The sequence below is a fragment of the Helianthus annuus genome, chromosome 8 (assembly GCF_002127325.2).
Source record: "Helianthus annuus cultivar XRQ/B chromosome 8, HanXRQr2.0-SUNRISE, whole genome shotgun sequence".
NCBI classification, from domain to species: Eukaryota; Viridiplantae; Streptophyta; class Magnoliopsida; order Asterales; family Asteraceae; genus Helianthus; species Helianthus annuus.
This window is the reverse complement of record NC_035440.2, coordinates 107,167,715-107,190,202: the sequence shown is the minus strand read 5'-3', so window position 1 is coordinate 107,190,202 and position 22,488 is coordinate 107,167,715. Positions and strand designations below refer to the sequence as shown.

The 22,488-nt window shown below is 37.0% G+C and overlaps 2 protein-coding genes, 1 long non-coding RNA gene and 1 other non-coding gene across 4 annotated transcripts; 1 reads left to right on the top strand and 3 right to left on the bottom strand.

The window, feature by feature from the left end:
• Positions 1-317: 317 nt before the first annotated feature.
• Positions 318-6,996, bottom strand: LOC110873597 (imidazole glycerol phosphate synthase hisHF, chloroplastic). The gene is made up of 19 exons (XM_022122546.2): positions 6,779-6,996; positions 6,605-6,687; positions 5,906-6,000; positions 5,659-5,762; positions 5,395-5,564; positions 5,192-5,306; positions 5,066-5,121; positions 4,939-4,977; positions 4,726-4,824; positions 4,556-4,618; positions 4,420-4,482; positions 3,814-3,896; positions 3,624-3,732; positions 3,489-3,542; positions 3,262-3,349; positions 2,702-2,739; positions 2,520-2,625; positions 2,260-2,426; positions 318-621 (listed from the first exon to the last, which is right to left on the bottom strand). The coding sequence occupies exons 1-19, from the start codon at positions 6,933-6,935 to the stop codon at positions 562-564; spliced, it is 1,749 nt and encodes a 582-aa protein (XP_021978238.1). The 5' UTR covers positions 6,936-6,996; the 3' UTR covers positions 318-561.
• Positions 6,997-7,203: 207 nt separating this feature from the next.
• Positions 7,204-7,725, bottom strand: LOC110870477. The gene has a single exon (XM_022119655.1). The coding sequence runs from the start codon at positions 7,723-7,725 to the stop codon at positions 7,204-7,206; it is 522 nt and encodes a 173-aa protein (XP_021975347.1).
• A 3,027-nt stretch (positions 7,726-10,752) lies between these two features.
• On the top strand, positions 10,753-12,573 carry LOC110871421. The gene is made up of 3 exons (XR_002553722.1): positions 10,753-10,898; positions 11,428-11,493; positions 12,385-12,573. It is a non-coding gene; the product is annotated as an uncharacterized LOC110871421 (long non-coding RNA).
• Positions 12,574-20,755: 8,182 nt separating this feature from the next.
• On the bottom strand, positions 20,756-20,861 carry LOC118481441. The gene has a single exon (XR_004865650.1). It is a non-coding gene; the product is annotated as a small nucleolar RNA R71 (small nucleolar RNA).
• Positions 20,862-22,488: the final 1,627 nt, after the last annotated feature.

The following is a 22,488-nucleotide window of genomic DNA, read 5'->3' as shown; positions in this document are numbered from 1 at the left end:
ACCCTCACAAGTCGAGCTCTAGACTCAAGTAACATAAATCAATGCAGCTTAAGTTTAGGCGAGCACGAGCTTGGCACGGTCCGTTTACACTCCTTCCACACGAGTAAAATATACTAATTTTACTAGTATAGAATTTGGTGTGCATCATTGGACAGAAACTTTAACCAAACACTTGCGAAAACCAAAAAAAAAAATTCTATTTTCAATCAGTTTTGATGTGGTTGCCACCGATTTCACAAGGTTTGCAAAAAAACTGGTCGATTAATCCATGTGCCCAGTTCATTAGCTTGTTAAATCCACATCAGAGACAGTGTCTGTTTTACCGGTTGGACTACAAAGTCGGAAAGATTTTCGAAACATTGTACAAAAAATTGACCGACGCACCATCCAAGCCCAACTTCACTTGGAACATACAAATGATTGTTTCCGTCACTTCTTTCCACAACAAAATACATTTGGTAACAAAACAAGTTCTCATGTTAACAAAATACATTTGGTAACAAAACAAGTTCTCAAAAACATGATCACTCTTCGCAAGTTATCTTATTGCTGAATGGGAAGCTACATCCTTACTTCAATGCCTTTCTTCAACAAATGGTCTTTTACTGACTGAATCGGTACCTATACAGTTCAAAAGCCAATGTAGCGCGTCATGATTTTCTTCTAATACAAGTGTTTTGCTATTCGCGTCCACTTAGGCATCTCCAACGTATGCACCAAAACTTTTTAACACTGATTATTTTATATACATTACTCGTACTTTTAGAACCTGTCGTTTTATATTTGCTTAATAACTAAACAAAGTAATTATAAAACTTACGAGTAACAATAATAAATGCATGATTAAAGAATTTATATCATATCCACTATTGGACTCATCTTAAAGATCTCACTGAGATTGTTCTAACAACTAGTTGGTGACGCCCGCGCGTTGCAGCGGTAACATTAACATGGTTATGTACGTTAAGAAACATGTATGAAGTAATGGCGGCTCGTGTTTGAATATTGAATCGTAAATAAAAAATTTCGTAATGTCTAATCACGAAATGACAAAAGGTTATGTCATATGCATTAAAGTAAAAAAAAGGTTTATATATAAATGTATATGTATGAAGGAATTAAAATAGATATGATAATCTATATTAAATAAAAAGGGTATATATAGGTTGTATTTCCTGCATTAAAAATTAGAGTTCTATTTTCTTTAAAATGACTTGTTAATAATATATATTAAATAAAAAGGATATATACACACACGTATTTGTTGCATTAAAAATTAAACTTCTACTTTCTATAAAATGACTTGTAGTTTCTAATGTGCAAAGCTGGTCCTCTCACTCTATTGAACCCAATAGAAAGCCATGGCAACTATGTAAATAAGACCCAAAATTAATCCAACTATTCCACACTATTTAACCTAAAAGGAAGTCATGGCAATTCTGTAAATAAGACACAAAATTTGTCTAATTATCCCACTGTTCATAAGCTCCTTCAACAATTGTTATTATATATATATATATATATATATATATATATATATATAATATAATATAATATTATTATATGGTAAGGGTATAAATGAAAAGGATGCTAATCAAAAACACTAAAAAGGTTGTTATAAAACCAATATACTCTATTATTTTTCATAAAAAGGTCCGCAACATAACTTTGGTATATTAAAATCCCAACTTATCGAGAATACACGTACGATAGAAATGATTTTTTAACAGTGAATTGTTAACTCCTAATTCCTAAATTGATCAAAGTAAGATGGTATAACTAGGCCAGTAAACGAACCGAACGAACACGAACATGGGCCTGTTTTTGTTTGTTCATTTAATTATAACCAACACAGACATATAAACGAACAGATTTTTTTGTTTATGTTCGTTCATTAAGAAAATGGGCATGTTCGTGTCCGTTCCTTTAAAAAACCTAAACGAACTATTCACGTGCGTAAACAAACAAGTCATTTTTCAGAAATAATGTCACTTTATCAAGTCACTATTTAGAAAATTTCACAAGCACAAGCATTTTAGACAAGTTTAGGGACTTTTATATACAAAAATTGTTCAGTGACTTTTTCATTTTTTACAAGTTGAGGGTCTATAATTTACCCAAATCAGGTTGAGAGACTTTTTCATAAAATATAAGAAAATATATTGGTTTTCTTAATATAAACACTTTTGTAATATTAATACGCAAATTACTAATAAAAATCAAAATAAGATAAAAAATGTCAGTGAAAAAGGAAGATACCTCTTTCCTGTGAAAAATCCCAGCAGCAAGAGCTGCAGAAGCATTAGTTTGTGAAAAAACCTCGGAAAAATGTTCGGCTTTTCCTGCACCGCTACTTGCAATTACAGGAATGCTCACAGCATCAGATATCAGTTTTATCAGATCAATATCAAATCCCTTTCCTTGACCTAAAAAGTCAACCATAGGAAAAAGAAACATCAAGTTGTGAATGATGACTTTTTTTCTTCAGGTCATTCAAACCAAAATGATTTCATTTTTACCATCACAGTCAATACAGTTGAGCAATATTTCTCCAGCTCCTAGTTCTTCAACGGCTTTTGCAAGCTCATAAGCTCCTATTGGTCGACCCTCTCTTCCACCATTAACCTATTTATATTTTCAAAATAAAATAATTATTTTTTTCTTAATTAGCATTTTCTAAGGTGAATAGAGGGAAACTTACTGTACACTGATACCAGGCATACTCTTCACCGTTTGGTCCTGAAAGAAACAATTAGTAAGTTGGGCACATAAAATGCTCATAATTCTCATTTTATCGTTAAGAGTAAAATGCCATTTTCGTCCCTGAGGTTTGGCCAGTTTTGCGACTTTCGTCCAAAGGTTTGTTTTTCCGCATGTGGATCCAAAAGGTTTGAAATATTGCCATTTTCATCCGGCTCGTTAACTCCATCCATTTTTCTCCATTAAGTCAGGGGTATTTCCATCTTTTTTGCTAGCTTAAAAGGCAATTTGATCTTTTTCACTTCATGTAAAAAGACCGAATACCCCTGAAAAATACAGAATTGCCAAATTGCCCTTTAAGCTATCAAAAAAGACGGAAATACCCCTGACTCAACGGAGAAAAGTGGATGGAGTTAACGAGCGGGATGAAAAAGGCAAAATTTCAAACCTTATGGATCTAGATGCAGGTAAACAAACCTTTGGACGAAAATCGCATTTTACTCTATCGTTAAAATCAATAAACACAGATAAAATCAAAAGTAAAAAAATAAATCAACTTACCCAAGTTTGTTACTTTAACTGATTTAAATCCAACTTCATAAGGACTGGTCAAATATTGTCTACGAGGGTCGATGCTTACAACCACTGCCTGTAAAATCAATATCAAATGAAATATTAGCAATAATTGTATAGAAGTATTCGTACCATAAATATTGTATCACGATTTTGTAGCCACGTAATACTTAAGAAAAACGAAATGTAAGAAATGCGGAAAAAAAAACAATAACCTGATTTCCGTAGACTCTGGAAATTTGTTCTAAGCTGCTCTTACCAGTTTTTACCTGTAAAAGATTATGTAAGAATGAGTTAATTACACCAAAATTATGTTTTTTTAATTTATTGAATAAAGATTAGTTTCCTACTCCTGTTTTTAAATACTCTTCTGCAGCATAAACAGCATCACTTCCGATAGAAATCTTATCTGCGCCAGATCTGAAATACTCTGAAGCAACTTCCAAACTAGAATAATACCTGTGAACATATTAACATTTATTAAAATTAAATAGTTAATGACTCAAAAAAACATATACAAAAATGTGACAGAATAAATACCTGCCATTCGCATCCGTGAAATCTCGAATGCCACCGCCAACTGTCAATGGTACAAAAACATTCTCTGATGTGTACCTCAAAATCTATCAAACACACAACAACCAAGTATTGTAAGGGAAGTCGGGGCGGTAGCGTTATATAATAACGGAATGATATATCACGCGTGATAGGCCACCGCCGGTATAAACATTAACGCGTTGTTTTTGTAACGCGTTGATTGTATAACGCGTTGAATATGAAAGAAAATGGCGACGAACCTTCATGTTTGGCGACGAACCTTCTTGTTTGACGAACCCTTTCACTTGTTTTTTTTTGAAAAGAACCCTTTCACTTGTTTGAGGAACCTTTAAATGGTTTTAATTTAATTGAAATTTATAATTTCTAATTTAAAATGAAAAATAAAAAATTTGGGAGTGATAGAATTCCATCACTAGTGATACCACCCCCCCTACATTTCTATCACTAGTGATAGAAAATTGGGTGATGACATGGCATGATTTGATTGGATAGTGGGAGTGATAGAAACTATCACTAGTGAACCACCCCTCCTCCCCTAATAATGTTGTTTTTGTAATCGTTATTAGCGCATTAATTACTTGAACATACCTGCAACATTGGCAAATCACCCAGAGGGAAATCACGAAACCCGGTGATATTCAAAAAGCTAACCTGCGTATTATAGCTTTTATTAGAACCCACATATGATTAAAACTAATAAGTAATATAAAAATAATCAGTATACCTCGTCAGCACCGTCTAAGTAATACTGTCCAGCAAGTTCAACTGGCTTACCCAGGTTCCTCACCTATAAAAGATAAACGTATTAGTTACGATCTTTTGAAGTGAACCTTATATATTAAAATTTTAATATGTATATTGTTTTAATTTAATAATATAACATTTTTAAGATACCTCATTCTCTTTTGTCTGTTCTCTCACATCATATTGATCACCTTTTGTAACAACAAGATCGCCATTATCATTTGTTCTCACATCCAAACAAGCAATTACCTTCAAATATAAAACGTCAATTAATATGATATATAGTTAATATTAGGTGCCAAATGTACATATAAAAATATGCAATTTTAGTTATAGTAATTTTGGTTAATAAACACAACGCACCCTCTTTGCAAGCTTTGTAGCCTTCCCTTCAAATGACTTCTGTCTTCACATTGCGGTGTTAGATTTTTTATATATAAAAAATAAACAGCACATATAGTTGTAAAGAATTTAAAAGCTTAAAGGCTACCTTAGTTATGGATGAATTTGGCAACAAGAACTTTCGCAATATTGAAAGACCAACATCTGAGAATATCTCAAAGGGTTAAGTATATGTGTCATAAAAAGTTTACAAGATCGAAGAAATGAAACTCGCCTCCACTTTTCTCCGGGTGAAACTGAACCGCGTGTACATTTCCCCTTCTAATAGATGATATGAAGTCAATCCCGTAATTGCAGGTGGATGAAATCCACTCTTCATTTTCTTCTGACTATATAAAGATAAAACTTGTTCAATGCTTTAGTTAGCAGTCAGTAAAAATTGAAGATTTACAAGACGAATAAGACGAGCAAACATACGGGAACAGCTCGGTAAGAATGAACAAAATACACATGGCGATTTGCAATTTCATCCAAAATAACTGAATCGTTTTTAATTTGCAGAGCGTTCCAACCGATATGAGGCACTCTGCAACCATTAGAAGAATCGAAACGTCCAACCACCCCAGGAATCAAACCTAGACCTTTCACTGAAAAAATAATTGAACAATTCAGTTAACATCAATAAAAATAAAAAACGGGCAAAATAAAAACAGGCTAAATTATAAAAAAAAGTAAATGCACCAGGCCCGTTTTCTTCACTTGACTCAAAGAGTAAATGCAGACCGAGACAAATGCCTAAAAATGGACGATCGTTCTCGATGTATGCCCGAAGAGCTTCAGCCATCCTAAGACAATGAATTTGAAAAAAAAAATTGTAAGCGACCTTTTATTATCTTGTGGGAAAATCATCATATATTTACTGTGTGCCAGAATGTACCTACTGCAAATGTAAAGTTAAAAAAAACAGCATGCTAAATATTAAAGTTACCCGTTCTTGTTTAAAACATCCATCATTGAAGCAAAAGCTCCAACCCCAGGAAATATAAGACGTTTTGCATTCAAAATGTCCTCTGGTGTTTGAACCTGGATAGGAGGATTAAAAATCAATATTAAACAAATAAAACACCGTATATGCACTACAAAAAAAAAAAAAAAAAAAAACCATAATTACGAAATTAAATTGCATTTTAAAATACTCTGTGTACCAGATTTTCGAAACCCTACTCCACTAGTATCATTTAGATTGCCAAATTGGTTACGCACATTACGTACTTAATGTATATATTTCGTCAAATTGCATATCTCGAAGCAAGATCAAGCAGCTATACCAGATTTTGTGCTTTTTGCCTCAATATGCAACAAAAATAAATTAAGATTGCTAAAATATATGATAGGGAAAGTGAATACGGTGTTGTTAGGCATGTTACTTGTATTCGAAACCAATCAAAACTAGGTCACTTTAATTAAAGGCATCGAGGGAGATAAAATAATGAAACAAAAAGAGTGAAATTAACTTTAATCAAAACTACGTAGTTTTGATTGGTTTTGCATACAAGTTAAATGCCTAAGATTGAATTCATGAGAAAACAAATGCAATTGAAAAGGGATGCATACAATTAACATGCACTCTCTGTTAAAGTTAAAATATCTAAAATCTGAGTCATGCAGAAAGTAGCAAAAAACTTACATCTTTGATATCCAGACCTAGATAACGAATTGCATTTCTAATACTCTGAACATTACCAGCACCATAATCAAGCAGAGTCACAGCTGCATGTTCAAATTCAAACAACAATTACAAACATATGTATAACATAATTGAGATTTTATATTAACAAAAGCTGAAATAAACAGAAATTACTGGAATCACTGGCTCCAACAGCGGATGCACGAACAGAGAAGTTTGTAAAAGATTTGAAATGAATGGCGGTTCGGTGTAGTTTCAGTGGCCGGTTTCGTAACCCTAGGGAACCAGGAACGGCGGTGAAGTTTGAAGAATTGAACGTCGTCGTATCCATTTTCGGTACACACCACGGTATCGCCGCCGCTGCTGTTACAAGTCAAGAACCTAAAAATGGTGAAATGGTTTGTGAGGTAATAAAGGTTTTAGTGTAATAATTAATATGAGATCTTTCCACGTGTTAAATGACCCTCGAGATACTTCATGGTAGCTAGGAGTTTGTTTTGTTTTCAACGGCAATAAAAAAAATATAAAAATAAATAAAAAAAAAACCCTTCCATTAGACAAGGTTAACAAAGTGTTAACCCATAGAAATACAAGATAAATCAAACATTTGCTAGTGATTCCATGTAAGCATGCTTGCCTTCGTATCGATGTTTTAGCCACAGATAACCCAAAACTTTGACTTCCTCTACAACTCTTTCCACAGACATCCTTTTATAGTCAAAGGTCGCCTCATTACGGGCTTGCCATATGCACCAGATACAAGTCTGCACAACCGAATACAAGGCTCTCTTCCACTTTGCTAAACCGCGACAATGCAGATGTAGCTCCAACACATCTTTCGCACTAAATAAGAATGGGGTAGGATTACGGCACCACCGAGAAATTTCATCCCATACTTGCTGAACTAACCTACAGGAGGCAAACAAGTGATCGGTAGTCTCTTCATAGTCACCAAACAACACACACGTCGTAGAAGGAAGATGAATGTTTCGCCTTGACAAAGCTGCCTTCGTCGGTAACCGGTTACAGTACAACCTCCATGATAAGAAATTAACCTTTACCGGACACCAATTGTTCCAAAACTGGATCTGATCCGCAACATAATTTACATCGTCCCGCATCTGTTGTCAAAGACCACGGACCGAGAACTGCCCTGTCGATCCCAAGACCCACATCCACCTATCCTCCTCACCAGAGACTTCCACTTCACTCTCTAAATTAGACAGAAAACCCAACTCGTTGAGCTCCACCTGCTGTGTTGGAGCCCGAACCCAGCTGAATGCTACAAAGCACACACCTGATTGCACTTTGACCTGATCCGCCACCAATGCATTTTTGTTGTTCTCCAACTGAAAAAGTATTGGAAACTGAGAGCACAAAGGACTGTCAAGGACCCAACAATCCTTCCAAAAAGATGTCCCTAACCCATTTCTTACGGCTGCCCAAAAACAATTGGGTAGATCGATCCCCAACCCAGCCAATTCTTTCGCAATACCGACAACTTGCTTCCACGACCCTGGCAAGGCAGAGGAGACCAAAACCTACTATTATGTTGGATACTACAAATTACCTTTTCCAAATACTATTTTTATCCATCTTAAACCTCCACCACCAATTGGCGAGCATCGCGATGTTCGTTTCTATAAAGCGACCCAATACCCACGCCACCCATCTCCTTAGGGACCATGATATCATTCCACGCCACCCAAGTTACTCTTTGTTGCTCCGTAGATGTACCCCACAAAAAATCCCTTCTTAAACGCTCCAACTCTTTTATAACTTACAACAGTGCCTTATACAATGAGAAGTAATAGGTCGGGAGTGAGTTGAGCACGGACATAATAAGAGTTAACCGACCCCCATAAGACAAAGCATTTGCTTTCCATATTAAGAGCCTACTCTTGAATATCTCTACAACCAGTTTCCAATTCCGTACTAAGTTCATGTTTGCCCCAACTTGTAACCCCAAATACTTGAAAGGTAGAGAACCGATTCTACATCAAAGGATAGATGCCATGTTATGAACCCCCCCCCCCCCAATCAACTCCGATTCCAATCAAACTACTTTCCCTAAGTTGACTTTCAGACATGACGCCAAATAGAAGCATCTCATAATTCTATTTAAATTGTGCACGTATAACTCCGACCACTCGCCCAGAAATACAACATCATCTGCAAACAAGAAATGAGACAACATAGGACCATGGGCCGTACACTGGATACCCTGCAGCAAGTCGAGTGAGAGTGCCTGATTAACCACCCTCGACAGAACCTCCGTAGTTATTAAAGATAAGAACAGAGATAAAGGATCCCCTTGCCGAAGACCCCTGTGACACACGAACTCTTGGGTTGGAGACCCGTTCACTAATACCGAGGATTTGGTCGTAGTAACCGTAGCCATAACCCAATTTACCCATTTCATCGGAAATCCCATTTGGCACATAATGACCCCAATAAACCCCCAATTAAGTGTGTCATAGGCTTTTTCAATATCCACCTTAAAGAACATGCCCTTTTACATGTTCACCTAGGAGTTGTTTATTACGGCTCTTAGTTAATAATTCAAACCTTTTATAGGTTCAGCACTTAATGATTCAGACTTTTTGTTTCGCGAGCAGATGTCTGAATGGCCTAGACATTTGCCTCTGAATGGTTAAGACATCTTATCTTAATTGGTCACACATTTGTCTCTTAATAGTTAAGCATTATATTAGCTCTTAATGAATTAGACCTCTTACTGGTTCAACACTTAATGGTTCGGAAGTTGCCAACCATCTCCCATCTCGTATCCTGATGTGATGTGGTGAATTTCGCTAATAGTTTGTTAGCCATTAAAAAAAGACCATCTCCCATGTTTATTATGGGACTGGAACTGTTAGGGAGGAGGGGGCATCCTTATAGGTACACACCGGACGCGGGTACACCATCGCCACGCCTTCGGGTATTGATAGCGGGTTCTATTCACAGGTATGCATACCCATTGTGAATAGAGTAAATGGGTAGGTTCTTTGGCTCTAGGGCAGATGAAAGGAGTACACTAGTTTAGTGAATTAGTGGTATTAGGGTAGTTGTGGGTAAAAATGAGGTGGCAATGTGTGATTTGTGGATTCTCGGGTAGGAGGAGTGTTCCCTCCTCCATTATCAACTTCAGGAGAATACATTTACTAAACTCGTTATAAGCCCTTTGGTCCATCGGCTAAGTGGAGATGCCCTTGAAAGGGTCGCATTAGAGTTCGAGGCCCTTAAGATCATATGTAATGGAATGTCTCGTGAGAGGGAGGATAATCACGTTGGACCCATGACCACAACACACCACACAAGTAGTCTATGTCGTAGCGGTGAGTGGTGTGGGTGTAGTTGCCCTCACGCTCGTGAGTGAAGAGATGTGGGATTGGGATCTATAGTCGATAGACGACAACTAAATTTATATAAAAAAGGATTATTATAGAACCTTGCAAATACATAAAACTATTTATTGTTTTCCACACCTCTCAACTCTCCAAATTATTCTCATATTCACCTTAAACATTCTTCAACTTTTTACTTAAAATATATGATCATCGTGATTGTGGTTCGAACCGGGGATGTCTTGTCTCTGGTATGCCGATCACCTCAAAAGTTCACACAATGTTTCCTCCACTAGACATTTATGGAAAAAGCATATTTTATTGATGTATCACAATCTTTTTTTATAATTGCTTTAGTTAAAATGGATAAATATTTGATAATGTATTGTGTGTTATTTCATTGATGTTTTCGAGTTAGCTCAGATATCGTAGATGTTATAAAATGTAGATTTTATCCGAAAAGCATAAGAACATCAGATAACAAAGAAATCCTAACATTTTGCAACTTTTAACATTAAAGGGATAAAACCATAGGAACTATAGCCATGCACATGCCTTGAATGAAAGTGTTGGCATTTTTGTAACACCTCAAAAAAAGTTAATATTTACTATTTTGGAAAATATTATGAGTATAATAACCAGGATAATCCAACCTAGTTAAATTGATGTGTTTTATTAGAAAAAGGGGTTAGATGGAGTCTTCTAAATAAGAAACCAAAGTGTAGGGACTAAAATGGGTTACTAACAAAGGTTAAAAATATAAATAGGGCATAAATTAAAAACACACACACACACATGTGTGTGTGTGTGTCGTGACTTAGAGAGAGAAAGAGGGGGAAACTCCTTCAAACCCTAAAACTTGAGAAATTTGAGAAATTGAATGAACTAGAAGGTGATTTGTTTGCATGTTTGAAGTTCCAGAGCATACAAGATCACTACAACATAAGGTATGTCTTGATTTCATTCTTGGTAGAATTCTCAAGTTGGGGAAAATTCATGTAAAGATGATTTAGTGACCTAGTAAATAAAAGTATGAGTTTTGTTGATTGTAGAGGTGGTTTAGACTATCATAATTATAGATTATGTGAAGTAATTGCTCTTTGATTTGTCTAGATGATTGTTTAAACATGTTGTAAAGTGGGTTTCAACCTTAGTGTGAAAAACCCAAATTGTATGTGTAGAAAAAAAAAAAAGATGTAATGATATTGATTTATTGAATTTAAATGTTAATTTGAGTTAAGATGGGAGATTGAATTTGTTGAGTTGAAATTACATGGTTAGGAATTGTTACTTGAGCTAATAGATGTAGGTTAAAATCTGTGCCCATAAGGTGTATGACAAAATGCCTAAGTGAAAATTGGTTGTTGATAATGTATGAAAAACCTTGATGAGAATTACATAAATAATTATTGGCAAGTTTACATGTTATGAATATGAACCATGAGGTCCTAATGATATTTGGGTTGTACTATTTAGGCAACTCAAGTGAAGCTCTAGGAGCTCAAGTCGGGACAGACACGCGTTTGAAAGGAAAACTTTGAGGTACGTAGCTTTATTGTTACGTTTGTTGATGTATTTATTATTAAAGTTGTTAGTAAGAGATGTTGCAAAGATTAGTTGAAAAGATGAAGTATAAATGATGACAATGAAAAGAAAACGAGTTTTTGAACAAAACATGTTGGGACATGTGAAACCGAAGTATAAGTGACCCGTGGGGTCATAGAAACGGAGGTAATGTCCAACACAATGAACACGGTCAAGGACTGTGGCGAAAATGATTAAAAAAATGATGGTTGTCGCTCGTGGAGGATGAAAACCACGAGGGCGAATCACACGGGTCGCTTATGGACCATAAGGCCATAAGCTAGATAGCGGACAAGTAAAACCAAGGTATAAGTGACCCGCGGGGCCGTAAAAGCCGAGGTATTGTCCATTATTGCCAACTACATTTGTGGTTGTAGTTGGGGAAAAGAGATTGATAATAATGAATATGGGAGGATTGAGATAGAATACTCAATACCTCCTAACGAGTCGGTTTGAGTAAAACGCCAAACCGAAAGAATGGTTTAGGAGCTAACAAGTCCGGACCCAGACTTTTCAGCATAGTGCATATGTTAGTGATGTGCACATTTTAGCAAAATGTAGTAAAGTGCACACATCAGGAATGTGCACATTTCAGCATAGTGCATATGTTAGTGATGTGCACATTTCAGCAAAATGTAGTAAAGTGCACACATCAGGAATGTGCACATTTCAGCATAGTGCATATATTAGTGATTAATGATGTGCACATTTCGACAAAATGTAGTAAAATGCATACATCAACAGAGTGAACATTTCAGTTTAAGTGCACAATTTAGTAAATGTTTTCCTTGACATTTTTTCGTTTGTTCCATCGATTTTACTAATCGTTTAATGAAACATTTATGGTAGGTAAACTTAAAAATCAGGCACCAGATGGAGGACCAAGCTACTCAAAGAACCGAACATACTCGAATGCCTACTAACTTCTGTCTTTTTTTGTTCATGTTTCTGTAAAATGATGACTTATACTTTGAAGCAAACCATTACGCTACGTTTGTTACACATGTATTTTGGTTTAATCACGAAATCAATTGCATAATTTTATATTCTATAAGTACGGGTCTTACAATTTTCGTGTAAAAGTAAAAGTTAAAGTGCATCCGATATACATGTGCCTAAAAAACCTTAAATACTAAAAGATATAATTCATTAAAAGCATAAGAAATCAAGATACTCAGGGAATTTCATCAAACATTTGGTGTTCATAAACCAAATGGATAAAAATCACATAAATCATTGATGCCATCAAAGTTATATCCAGATAAAACAAACAATTAACAATTGGTTTTCATCATTAACGTCAAAAATATCATTAAACAATGGTCTAATTCATGGTGTGGAATCACCATTTCACTATATGGAACCAGATGCAGTTTTACATATAATGGTATAATGGTATTGCAAGGGTTTACATGAACTCATCAAGATATCATGTAATGAAACTTACCAGGGAATATGAAATTACAGGTTTGGTCCTCACACAAACGTAACATGTTAATTGCATGTAAAATGACTAAAATACCAACTACGTTAAAAATCGAATCTAATCTAATTTACTTATTATTGTTGTTATTGTTATTGTATATATCAAGTTCTTAGCCACAATAAATGCTAAATTCACATGTTGAGTCACAACCCAACCATAACATTTCATATAGCTATAAATTATAGACTATACATAATAAAGTTTAGTTTTAAACGCCTTCAATGTACTAACCTCTTGTGATTAACATAAAAATTAGAGATAATCATGAAAAAAATATGGCTAGAGGATAAGCAAAGCCATAGTCAAGTATTCTTATTTTTTAAACGAGTAAATTACAAAAATCGTCCTTTATGTATGTCACTTATTGCAAATTGTGTCCTTTGTCTTCAATAATTACATAAAACATACTCGATGTTTGCAAACCATTGCAAGTTATGTCATTTAGCCCTAACTCAGTTAATTTTTATGATTAAATTGACCAAATGGACCCCATATGGGGGTATATTGGTCATTTTACCCTAAAAACTAAAAAAAATAAAATTATAAAAAATTCACATATTTTCTCTCTCTCTCTTTGAATGGCGGATCTCTTTCATCTCTCATTCTTTTTCTCTCTCTTTCCACACCACCATTCTAGCACCACCACCACAATAAACAACCCACACTTCTCTCACCCATTTCTCTCTGTTCTACACAACCACCACTCGACCACCGTCACTTGACCACCGCCCTCCTGTGGGGTCCACTGTTCATCACGCTTGAATTAACCTTCAAACGTAATCTGTTCAATTCCTAAATTAGAAAGTTGGTTGGAAAAGAGCAGGTTTGAATCTGCTTGAGGAACCCAAAATAAAATGGAAAGTGTGAGTTGAAATGATAAATTACAAAACCATTGTGAATGTTAAACCTTTCAAAACACATGGGCTGTCTCCGTGTAAATGTTTTCTGGATTATGCAAACGATTCCTGAGCACGCCTCTACTTCAGGAATCAGATGCAAAATGTAACGCATATCATCTTATATGTCACTTGATAATCAACATTATGCAACAAAGTTATCAAATCAAAAGAACAAGATGTAAAGTTCGAAACTTTAAATCAAGAAATGAGAAATTACGTACGAAGATCAATTGGGGTTTCATCTTTTGAGCTGTTATCACTTGCAGGTGAAGAGTAAGGTTATGAAACTAGTCTTCGATTGGCTTGATAAAACATGGGATCTGGAGATGGGTCGAAGTGGGTATGGGTTGAATGAGCAAAGATATGTGGATTTGGGGCGATGGTTGGAGATTGGTGAAGTGATTTGGGAAAATAGGGAGAGAAAGAAAGTGTTGGAAGACATGGTCAGATTTAGGGTAAAATGACCAATATACCCTCATGTGGGGTCCATTTGGTCAGATTTAATCACAAAATTAACTGAGTTAGGGCCAAAAGACATAATTTGAAAGGGTTTGCAAACATCGAGTACGTTTTTTGTAATTATTGAAGACAAAGGACCCAGTTTGTAATAAGTGACATACATAAAGGACGATTTTTGTAATTTACTCTTTTTTAATCTACCACTCAACTATAAATCATGCCATACACAGATAATCCATCATCCATCACCATTTTTTTTCTCATGTATCAGTATCAATAAAAAATAGAGTAAACTGCCATTTTGGTCCCTGAGGTTTGGCCAGTTTTGCCACTTTAGTCCAAATCTCAAACCTTTTGCATCTGGGTCCCTGTGGTTTCAGTTTTATTGCCATTTTGGTCCAAATCTCAAATCAAGTCAGATTTCTTAAAAAAACATGGTTTTTGTCCTTTTCTTCAGGGGTATTTTGGTCATTATGAGGGCACTTGAGTTATTTTATCCATTTATTTAGAAAAGAGTTAATTGCCATTTTAGTCCCTGAGGTTTGTTCAAATTTTCCATTTTAGTCCAAATAGTTTTTTTCTCCCTGCTGGGTCCCTAACTTTTCCATTTTGTTGCCATTTTGATCACATCCTCTAACTTTGTTAAAAAATGTCAGTTAACTCAAGGGTATTTTGGTCAGATTACATATATGTTTTGTTCTATTGCCATTTCATCCAAAACTAATTTTATATATAAAAAATAAACTAAAAAATATAAATGTCATAAAAGTATAAACATATATTTATATTAATATAAATGATCTTAAAAATATAAACATATATTAATATAAATATATCAGTTTCATCTTCAAACCTAATTTTCTCTCTCTCTCTTCTTTCCCATCTCTTTCATCCACACCACCGCCCCCACTATTCCCCACCACTGCCACCACCGTGCACCACCACAACCACCGCCATTCACCACTACAACCACAACCACTCACCATCATAGCCTCACCCCTTTCACTTTCTTCACATGAAACCCTAAAGACGATGACCCTATTGGTGTCTAAATAGCCATCACTCGCCGGAAAATGGATTTCGGATGAGTTCGCAATCGTGGGTTTAAATACCACCCTAATCGGTTAAAATAGTGGGTTTAGAACCCACCCAAATCGGTTGCAATAGCGGGTTCAGAAGCCCCATATCTGAAAGAAACCCGAGATTGTTGAGATGAGACGATTTTGGGAAAAAAAATTGAACTGAGATTCGTTGTTTCTGACAAGAGCCATGGCCGGAAAACACAGTATGGCCGGCAACTGATGTGTGTATATGTGGAAGCTCCGACCGCCGCCCCTTTCTCCACCCCAAGAAAGCTCCGACCGCCGCTCATCTGGTATGATTTGCAACTTGTATACTATTTTGGGTTTTTTGTTTAAGGTTAAGGGTTTTTGGATTTGGGGTTTTCAGATTTGGGTTTTGATGGTGAACAATGGAGGATGCTGGTGATGGTGAACAGTGGAGGATCGTGGTGATAGTGAACAGTGAATGGTGGTGGTGGTGAATGGTGAACGGTGGATGTTGACGGAAATGGTGGGGATGGTGTCTGATGTTGGTGATGGTGGAAGGTGGTGATGGCTGCCATTGTTGGAGATGGAGGAGTACCCAGTGGTGGTGGTTTTAGAGAGACAGAGAGAGTGAGATATTAGAGAGACTGATGTATGTATGTTAGTGATGTATTATATATGATATATTATATATAATAAAATAATAACCATTATTGATATTATATATGTATATATATATTTCTATTTTTTTGTTTTTTTTAAGAATTGGATCAAAACGGCAATTGAAAAGATTTAAATTGAAATCCCCAAAATATCCCTGGTTAAAAATGGGGTTTTTGGACGGAGCTAGGGCATGTGATCAAAATGGCAACAAAAGGGAAAAGTCAGGGACCCAGAGGGGAGAAAAAAACTATTTGGACTAAAATGGCAAATTTGGATAAACCTCAGGGACTAAAATGGCAATTAACTCTTTAGAAAAAATATAAATACATGTAATTCCCCATCTTTTCTCTCAGCCATCTCTCTTCCTCTCCAACCAACCTCCATCACCACCACTAAATCCAGCCACCACCTGAACTGAACAAACACCACCACCACACGAGAACCACCCATCTGCTAACCCTATTTGAATCTATAGTGAATAACCATGGCCACCATACATCACCCACTTCACTCTCGAAACCCCAAACCATGAGAACCAACCATGGCAGTTTACTGAAATGGCAGTTTATACATTGCTTTATAAACCATGGCCACCATACATCGCCCACTTCACTCTCGGAACCCCAAACCACGAGAACTAACCACATAATTACACCCTCCCCAAAACCCCAAAACCACCCTCACCATTTGACCGTCTCTGGCCGATGGCTAACTATCGCCGTAATCAGTGGCAGTCCATCAAGATCCTTAGCGGCACAAGCATATTCTTTCTCTCTCTCTCTCTCTCTTTCTCTCTCTCTCTAACACCACCGAAAGACAGGAGACCGTTAGGAGTCACTGGTGGCTGTGGCTTCAAAGAGAGAGAGAGAGAGAGAGAGAGAGAGACAGAGTGACGGAGACGGTGATGGTGACGTTGTGGTTCTGTGGCGGTTCTAGTTGGAGACGGTGGTGGTTGCAGTTGTTAGCGAGTTGAATTTAGGGTTTTGATTTTGGGGGAAAAGGGGGATGATGATGGTGATTAGGTGATGTTGAGGAGGGTGGTGTGTGTCGGGTGTGATATGTTTTTATTGATAATTTAAGCCCATTTTACATTAGTCAAGTTTTAAATTTATAAAACACGAAATTCTACTAACACTAAACACACACATGGGCAAGTGCACCCATCGTGAGCGTAGTATAGCGTTGGTAAGATACCGAGGTCGTCCAAGGACACAAGAGCTTTTAGTACCGGTTTATCCTCAACGTCTAATCAAATTAAAATTTTTAGAAAAGGTTTTAAACATGAAAAATAAAAACTAAAATGTTGAAAATAAAAATAAAATAAAAACAGATAGACAAGATGAATCACTTGGATCCGACTCGCCTTTAATGTAACCTTTGATGATTTCCGCACGTTTGCACTTTTTAAGAGATTATCTTAGTTATAGTAGTAGGCCCCTCTCTTGAAGGTGACGTTACCCTCAACCCAGTGGTTTGAGTCAGCAAGGATACAATCCCAAAGGGTTGGAATATTGGAAGATAATTAATTAAGTTATTAATGCGTAAAGTGGTAGGCCCCTCTTTTGAAGGCGACGTTACCATCGGCTAAGTGGTTTGAGTCAGCAGGGATACAATTCCAAGTAGCCGGGTTAATGTATTAATAGTAGTTTACATATGAGGGGATCAAGCCATTCGCACCCCCGCCATCCAATACCAGTGGGTATTGAAGGAGGTCCTAGTAAGCTTGGCACAAGTCCTTGCAGGATCTATACACTGAACAAGGCAAGAACTTACCAAACCATTCCCTTAACCCCCGACCAGGTAGCCAACATATCTCTATATAGACCGTAGAGATATGAATGGTGAAAATCTTTTACTTTATATAGACAGTAAAGTAATGCCAAGACACCACGGATAAATGATAAAGAAGTTTCACCTTCAACATAAGAAACTAGTTATTAAAGTCATTAATACAGAACCAAATAAAAAGTGCGAAAAGATTAAAAATCAAAGGATATTACATTAAATGCTTGTCTTCACCAAGTGATGTAAGAGACTTAGCCAAACATGGCCTTTGATTGACAAGAACTCTTACTATCAATCTTGGATCCCGAGACTACTACACACACTCTAAGGTGGATGATTGACGGGTGGTCCATTGGACAACCCTTTATGATGTTAAAAGACAAGTTTATCCCTCATTTAAGTGTGTAATTATCTTGAATTAGATAACTACTGTTGTTTATGTCTCAGGTACGGTTTGGCGGCTTAAATTGAGGAAAAGTGCAGCTTTGGAAGGTTTAAAGTTGAACGGGTTGAGTGCGGAGCAAAGGATGAAACAAAGCACAAAATTCAGGTTGTCACCGTAAATTACGGTCCCACCGTAATTTACGGTGGACCTGAAATTGGCCTGGTTCTCACCGTAAAACAGAGAATATGCACCGTAACATTCTTATGTCCACCGTAATTTACGGTAGAGCCGTAATTTATGGTGGAAGTGACGCTGAAATCGTAACTGCCATCATTTATGCAGTTTGTGGGTGTCTTTTGGGGTACTTTTCATCATTGGTCGATTATTGAACACATTGGGGGCGATTTTGGCTATCTTGGCTTGGTTCTAGACAATTTCTAACATTCGGTTTGTGTTTTCGATTTGTATGAACATTGAATTGCTTGTTATGATGATTCACCAAGCTATGTGTGGCTAAAACTTTCGGTGATCATCTTAGGTGCAAGTTTCTCTTGAACTTTTGTGTGTTTATTTTTGAATTTCTAGAATGATAACTTGTGTTTGCTTGTTTATCATGGTGTATGCATAATTGTTTGTAGCGTGTTAATTGATAGTGCAATTTCTAGTCTCAATCGTACGTTCTTGGTGCCGTTGGCAATCGAGATATCACGGGAAGGGTTAGGGTTGGTTATTGATTAATTGGTCATCGGGAAACAACCTCGCGTTTATATAATCCGAGTACTTTGTTCCCTTTTATCACTTCAATTATCTATATACGAGTTATGTCTATGTAACTCTTTCTAGTTGGAATTACACACAATTGTTTAAAGAAACTGAATCCTAAGATGGTCATTGTTTTCCTAATCTGTTAAACAACCAATTTTGATTTGCACTTAGTTATTAATTTAGTTTTCTAAAACAACAATCTAAATCATTGATCTTTATTTTCTGCAAATTAGGTTAATTGTAGTTTAATTGCAAAGCTATATAATCGACATATTTTCCACATACTCCCTGAGTTCGATACCCTCTTACCACTATCTATAGTTGTTTTTGGGATTAAATTTGCGTGTACCTACGACAGCACGTCAAATTTTGGCGCCGTTGCGGGGGGTAGTGCGCAACGTGTGTTAGTTTGTTAGTTTTGCTTTGTTATTTTCGGGTTTACACTGGTGTGTTTAGTGTGCAGGTTCTACAGGTGCATGCATACTAGAGGCTCTCACAAAGCGTGACCATTGTCATTTGATCCGGAAATCGAAAGAACATTACGGCAAAACAGGGTTTTATTGCGAGAAAACATAATTATTGGTTCACCCACTTCACCAATTACACCAAGAAACATCATGGCTGATTCACAAATTCCACCTACAACGGGTCAAACGACCTCATCATTTATACCTATTTCCACACAACCATCACCAAACACAACTATACCAAATTCCACTACAATTCCTACTCCACCTCATGACACTACACCAACCAACACCACACAACCCATTACTACCCAAGAAGAACCAACCATTACCTTTAACCCATCCACTACTATACCGCCATTGTCCCATTTCTTCCCGGGTGCGGGTCCGTCATATTCAAGCCATACCATAGCACCAATTTCGACCATTGTCCATGCTACTTCAACATTTAGACCATCTAACCAAGCGGGTTTTCAATATTCAACCCTTCCATTTGGACAATCGTCGGGAATTCAAGGAGATGGGTATGATGAAGGATTTGAGGAATTTGAGGGGTATGATGATGATGGATATGCTTACGGTTGATCAAGGAGAATTTGGATATGTGCAAAGTCAATCTCAAGGGATGGCAAGTGTCGGTGGAATGCCACAACAACAACAACTCATACCACAACACATTCGGCCAAGACCACAAGGGCCACCAATGCAACATCCTATCCCATTGCAACAAATTCGGCCACAAAATGTACAACCGCAATTTCAAAGACCACCTCAACGCCCACCGATGCGACAACAACAGTTTCAACAACCAATTGCACCACAAGGGCAAGTACCTAGGCCAATGGGTCCTACTCCTCCAAGAGGTAGATTCGGTGTACCAAGGAGACACCTTAGAGAAAATGTGAGGGGCATCGAAGCACATTTTAGGCCGGTAATTACTCAAAACCCTTCATCGGTAGTCATTCCTCATAATGATCAAGGGCGAACATTTGAAGTGAGGACCAATTCTTTGCAAAGTCTACCAAAATATAAGGGGTTAGCAACGGAGGAGCCTTACTTTCATTTGGAGGCTTATGACTCGATTTGTAACACTCTTGGGAGTCAAGGGTTCTCGGCTGACGATATTAAACTGGTATTGTTCCAATTTTCTTTGGAAGATAAGGCGAAGAAATGGTTCTACACGTTACCTTCGGCATCCATATATACATGGGGGGAGATGCAACAAACTTTCTTGGATGAGTTTTACACCGCCCAAAAGACCAACGATGCAAGAAAGGGGTTGAGAAGCTTCCAACAACAACATGGTGAGATGTTCCATGAAGCATTTGAACGATTCAATATGATGATAAAGAATTGCCCTCACCATGGAATTGAATTATGGGAGTTGATGAATGCCTTTCACGAGGGGTTGAGTGCTGAAGATGCACGTGATTTGATGTCTATTACCGGTGGGACTTTTGGAACAAATTATGAGAACGATGATTGGGAGTTCTTGGAGAGCATGGCAACTACATCAAAGAAAAAAGCTCAAGCATCAAGGAGAGCGCGACCGGCCATTGCCCGATGTAACAACTGTCACTAAAATCAATAATTAGGACGATAATTAGTCAATAAGAAAACCCTAATTGAGACACCCAAGTAATTCTACATTAGCCCTAAAATTTTCAGAACAATCGGAATCAGGATCAGGGCCCCTAAAACTCAAGAGGGGCAAACCCTAGTTTAATAATTATCTAAATTAAACGTTGCAAAGTTCTGATTGGTCAAAATTATTGATTCAGCCAAGCTAGTCCCGAGCCTAGGCAGCCTATAATTAGACTGCTTAGCTTACGGACCGTAAGGGATCAGGCATACGGTCCGTAAGCGAGTCCCAAAAATCAGTATAAATAGCCGACCTTGGCACTTGAAATCTGTTGTGAAAACGACGTAAAGTTGCTGTCTACACGTCGAGTTATACTCAAAACAGTCCCCAACACACACACGAATCACGAGGTGCTGCCGCAATCAGGGTAATAACTCGATCGCTATTACGATTCAACGTCCGATCGATTATAACTATCCAACGATTGTCTGAGTGCTGCTCAAATTGAGCTGATACTTTGTTATTCATTGTGATTTCGACTTGAATGTTTGAGTGCTGTTCGAATTCGGACTATGCTCTGTCATTCGATGTGAATCCATTGAATTATTAAGTATTGCACTTATTAATTGTTGTGAGGGTTTAATCTCGTGAATTGATGTAACTGCTGAATTAGTTACTAACCCGTTTGTGTGTGCATTTTATTTAAATTAGGTTAATCATAGGCAAATCAGTAAGGCTTAAACTCTGCTCGTAAAATCTGCAAGGTGAGTCATTCTCTTTTTATCAACTGTTTTACAAGACTCCAAGTTATTTTCAAAGTTATAATTACAGGGATTAAGTCTTTGTAATCACCAAGTTACAGCCGGTATGTGGGGTTTTGTATACATTACTTGATAATCTTCAACATTGGGGCAGCCAATGGGTGATATGACCATAATCACAGACACCACTGGACAGGTGGGCCAGTGGGTCGAGTGACAAAGTACCGTGGGTAGTTGGTTTGATAATCAGAAACATTGTAATCGCTCTTAATACTGTGAATTATAACTAATGTGTCGTTTTAGTAAAAATGAATGATTCACTCAGTATTTCCCCGCTGACAAAACCTTTTTCAAACATGTTTCAGGTGATATGTTGTGAGCAAAGAAAGAGAAGTGCCGTGAAGCACTCCCAGCTTAGAAAAGTGGCTCAGTGTAAATAAATAAAAGAAACATGTTTTGAAAATAAAAATTTCCCGGAGAAATCACATTATTGTAAATTATGGGATTTTATCCCTCAGTTATAAAACGGGCAGTTTAAATTATTGAAAGATCCTGTTTTAAAAAGACTTCCGCTGTCGCTTAAAATTTAAATACCGCAGGATTTCTGTCCCGCGGCTCCTGAAACGGGTAAAACCGGGTCGGGGGCCGTGACAGA

Excerpts from the sequence above, each read along its gene's own strand:
- LOC110873597 (XM_022122546.2), bottom strand. The coding sequence starts at position 6,935 with ATGGATACGACGACGTTCAATTCTTCAAACTTCACCGCCGTTCCTGGT. Across the intron at positions 5,763-5,905 it reads GATGTTTTAAACAAGAACGG|GATGGCTGAAGCTCTTCGGG; the intron begins GTAACTTTAATA and ends TCATTGTCTTAG. Across the intron at positions 4,825-4,938 it reads CTACAAAGCTTGCAAAGAGG|GTAATTGCTTGTTTGGATGT; the intron begins GTGCGTTGTGTT and ends TTATATTTGAAG.
- LOC110870477 (XM_022119655.1), bottom strand. The coding sequence starts at position 7,725 with ATGCGGGACGATGTAAATTATGTTGCGGATCAGATCCAGTTTTGGAAC.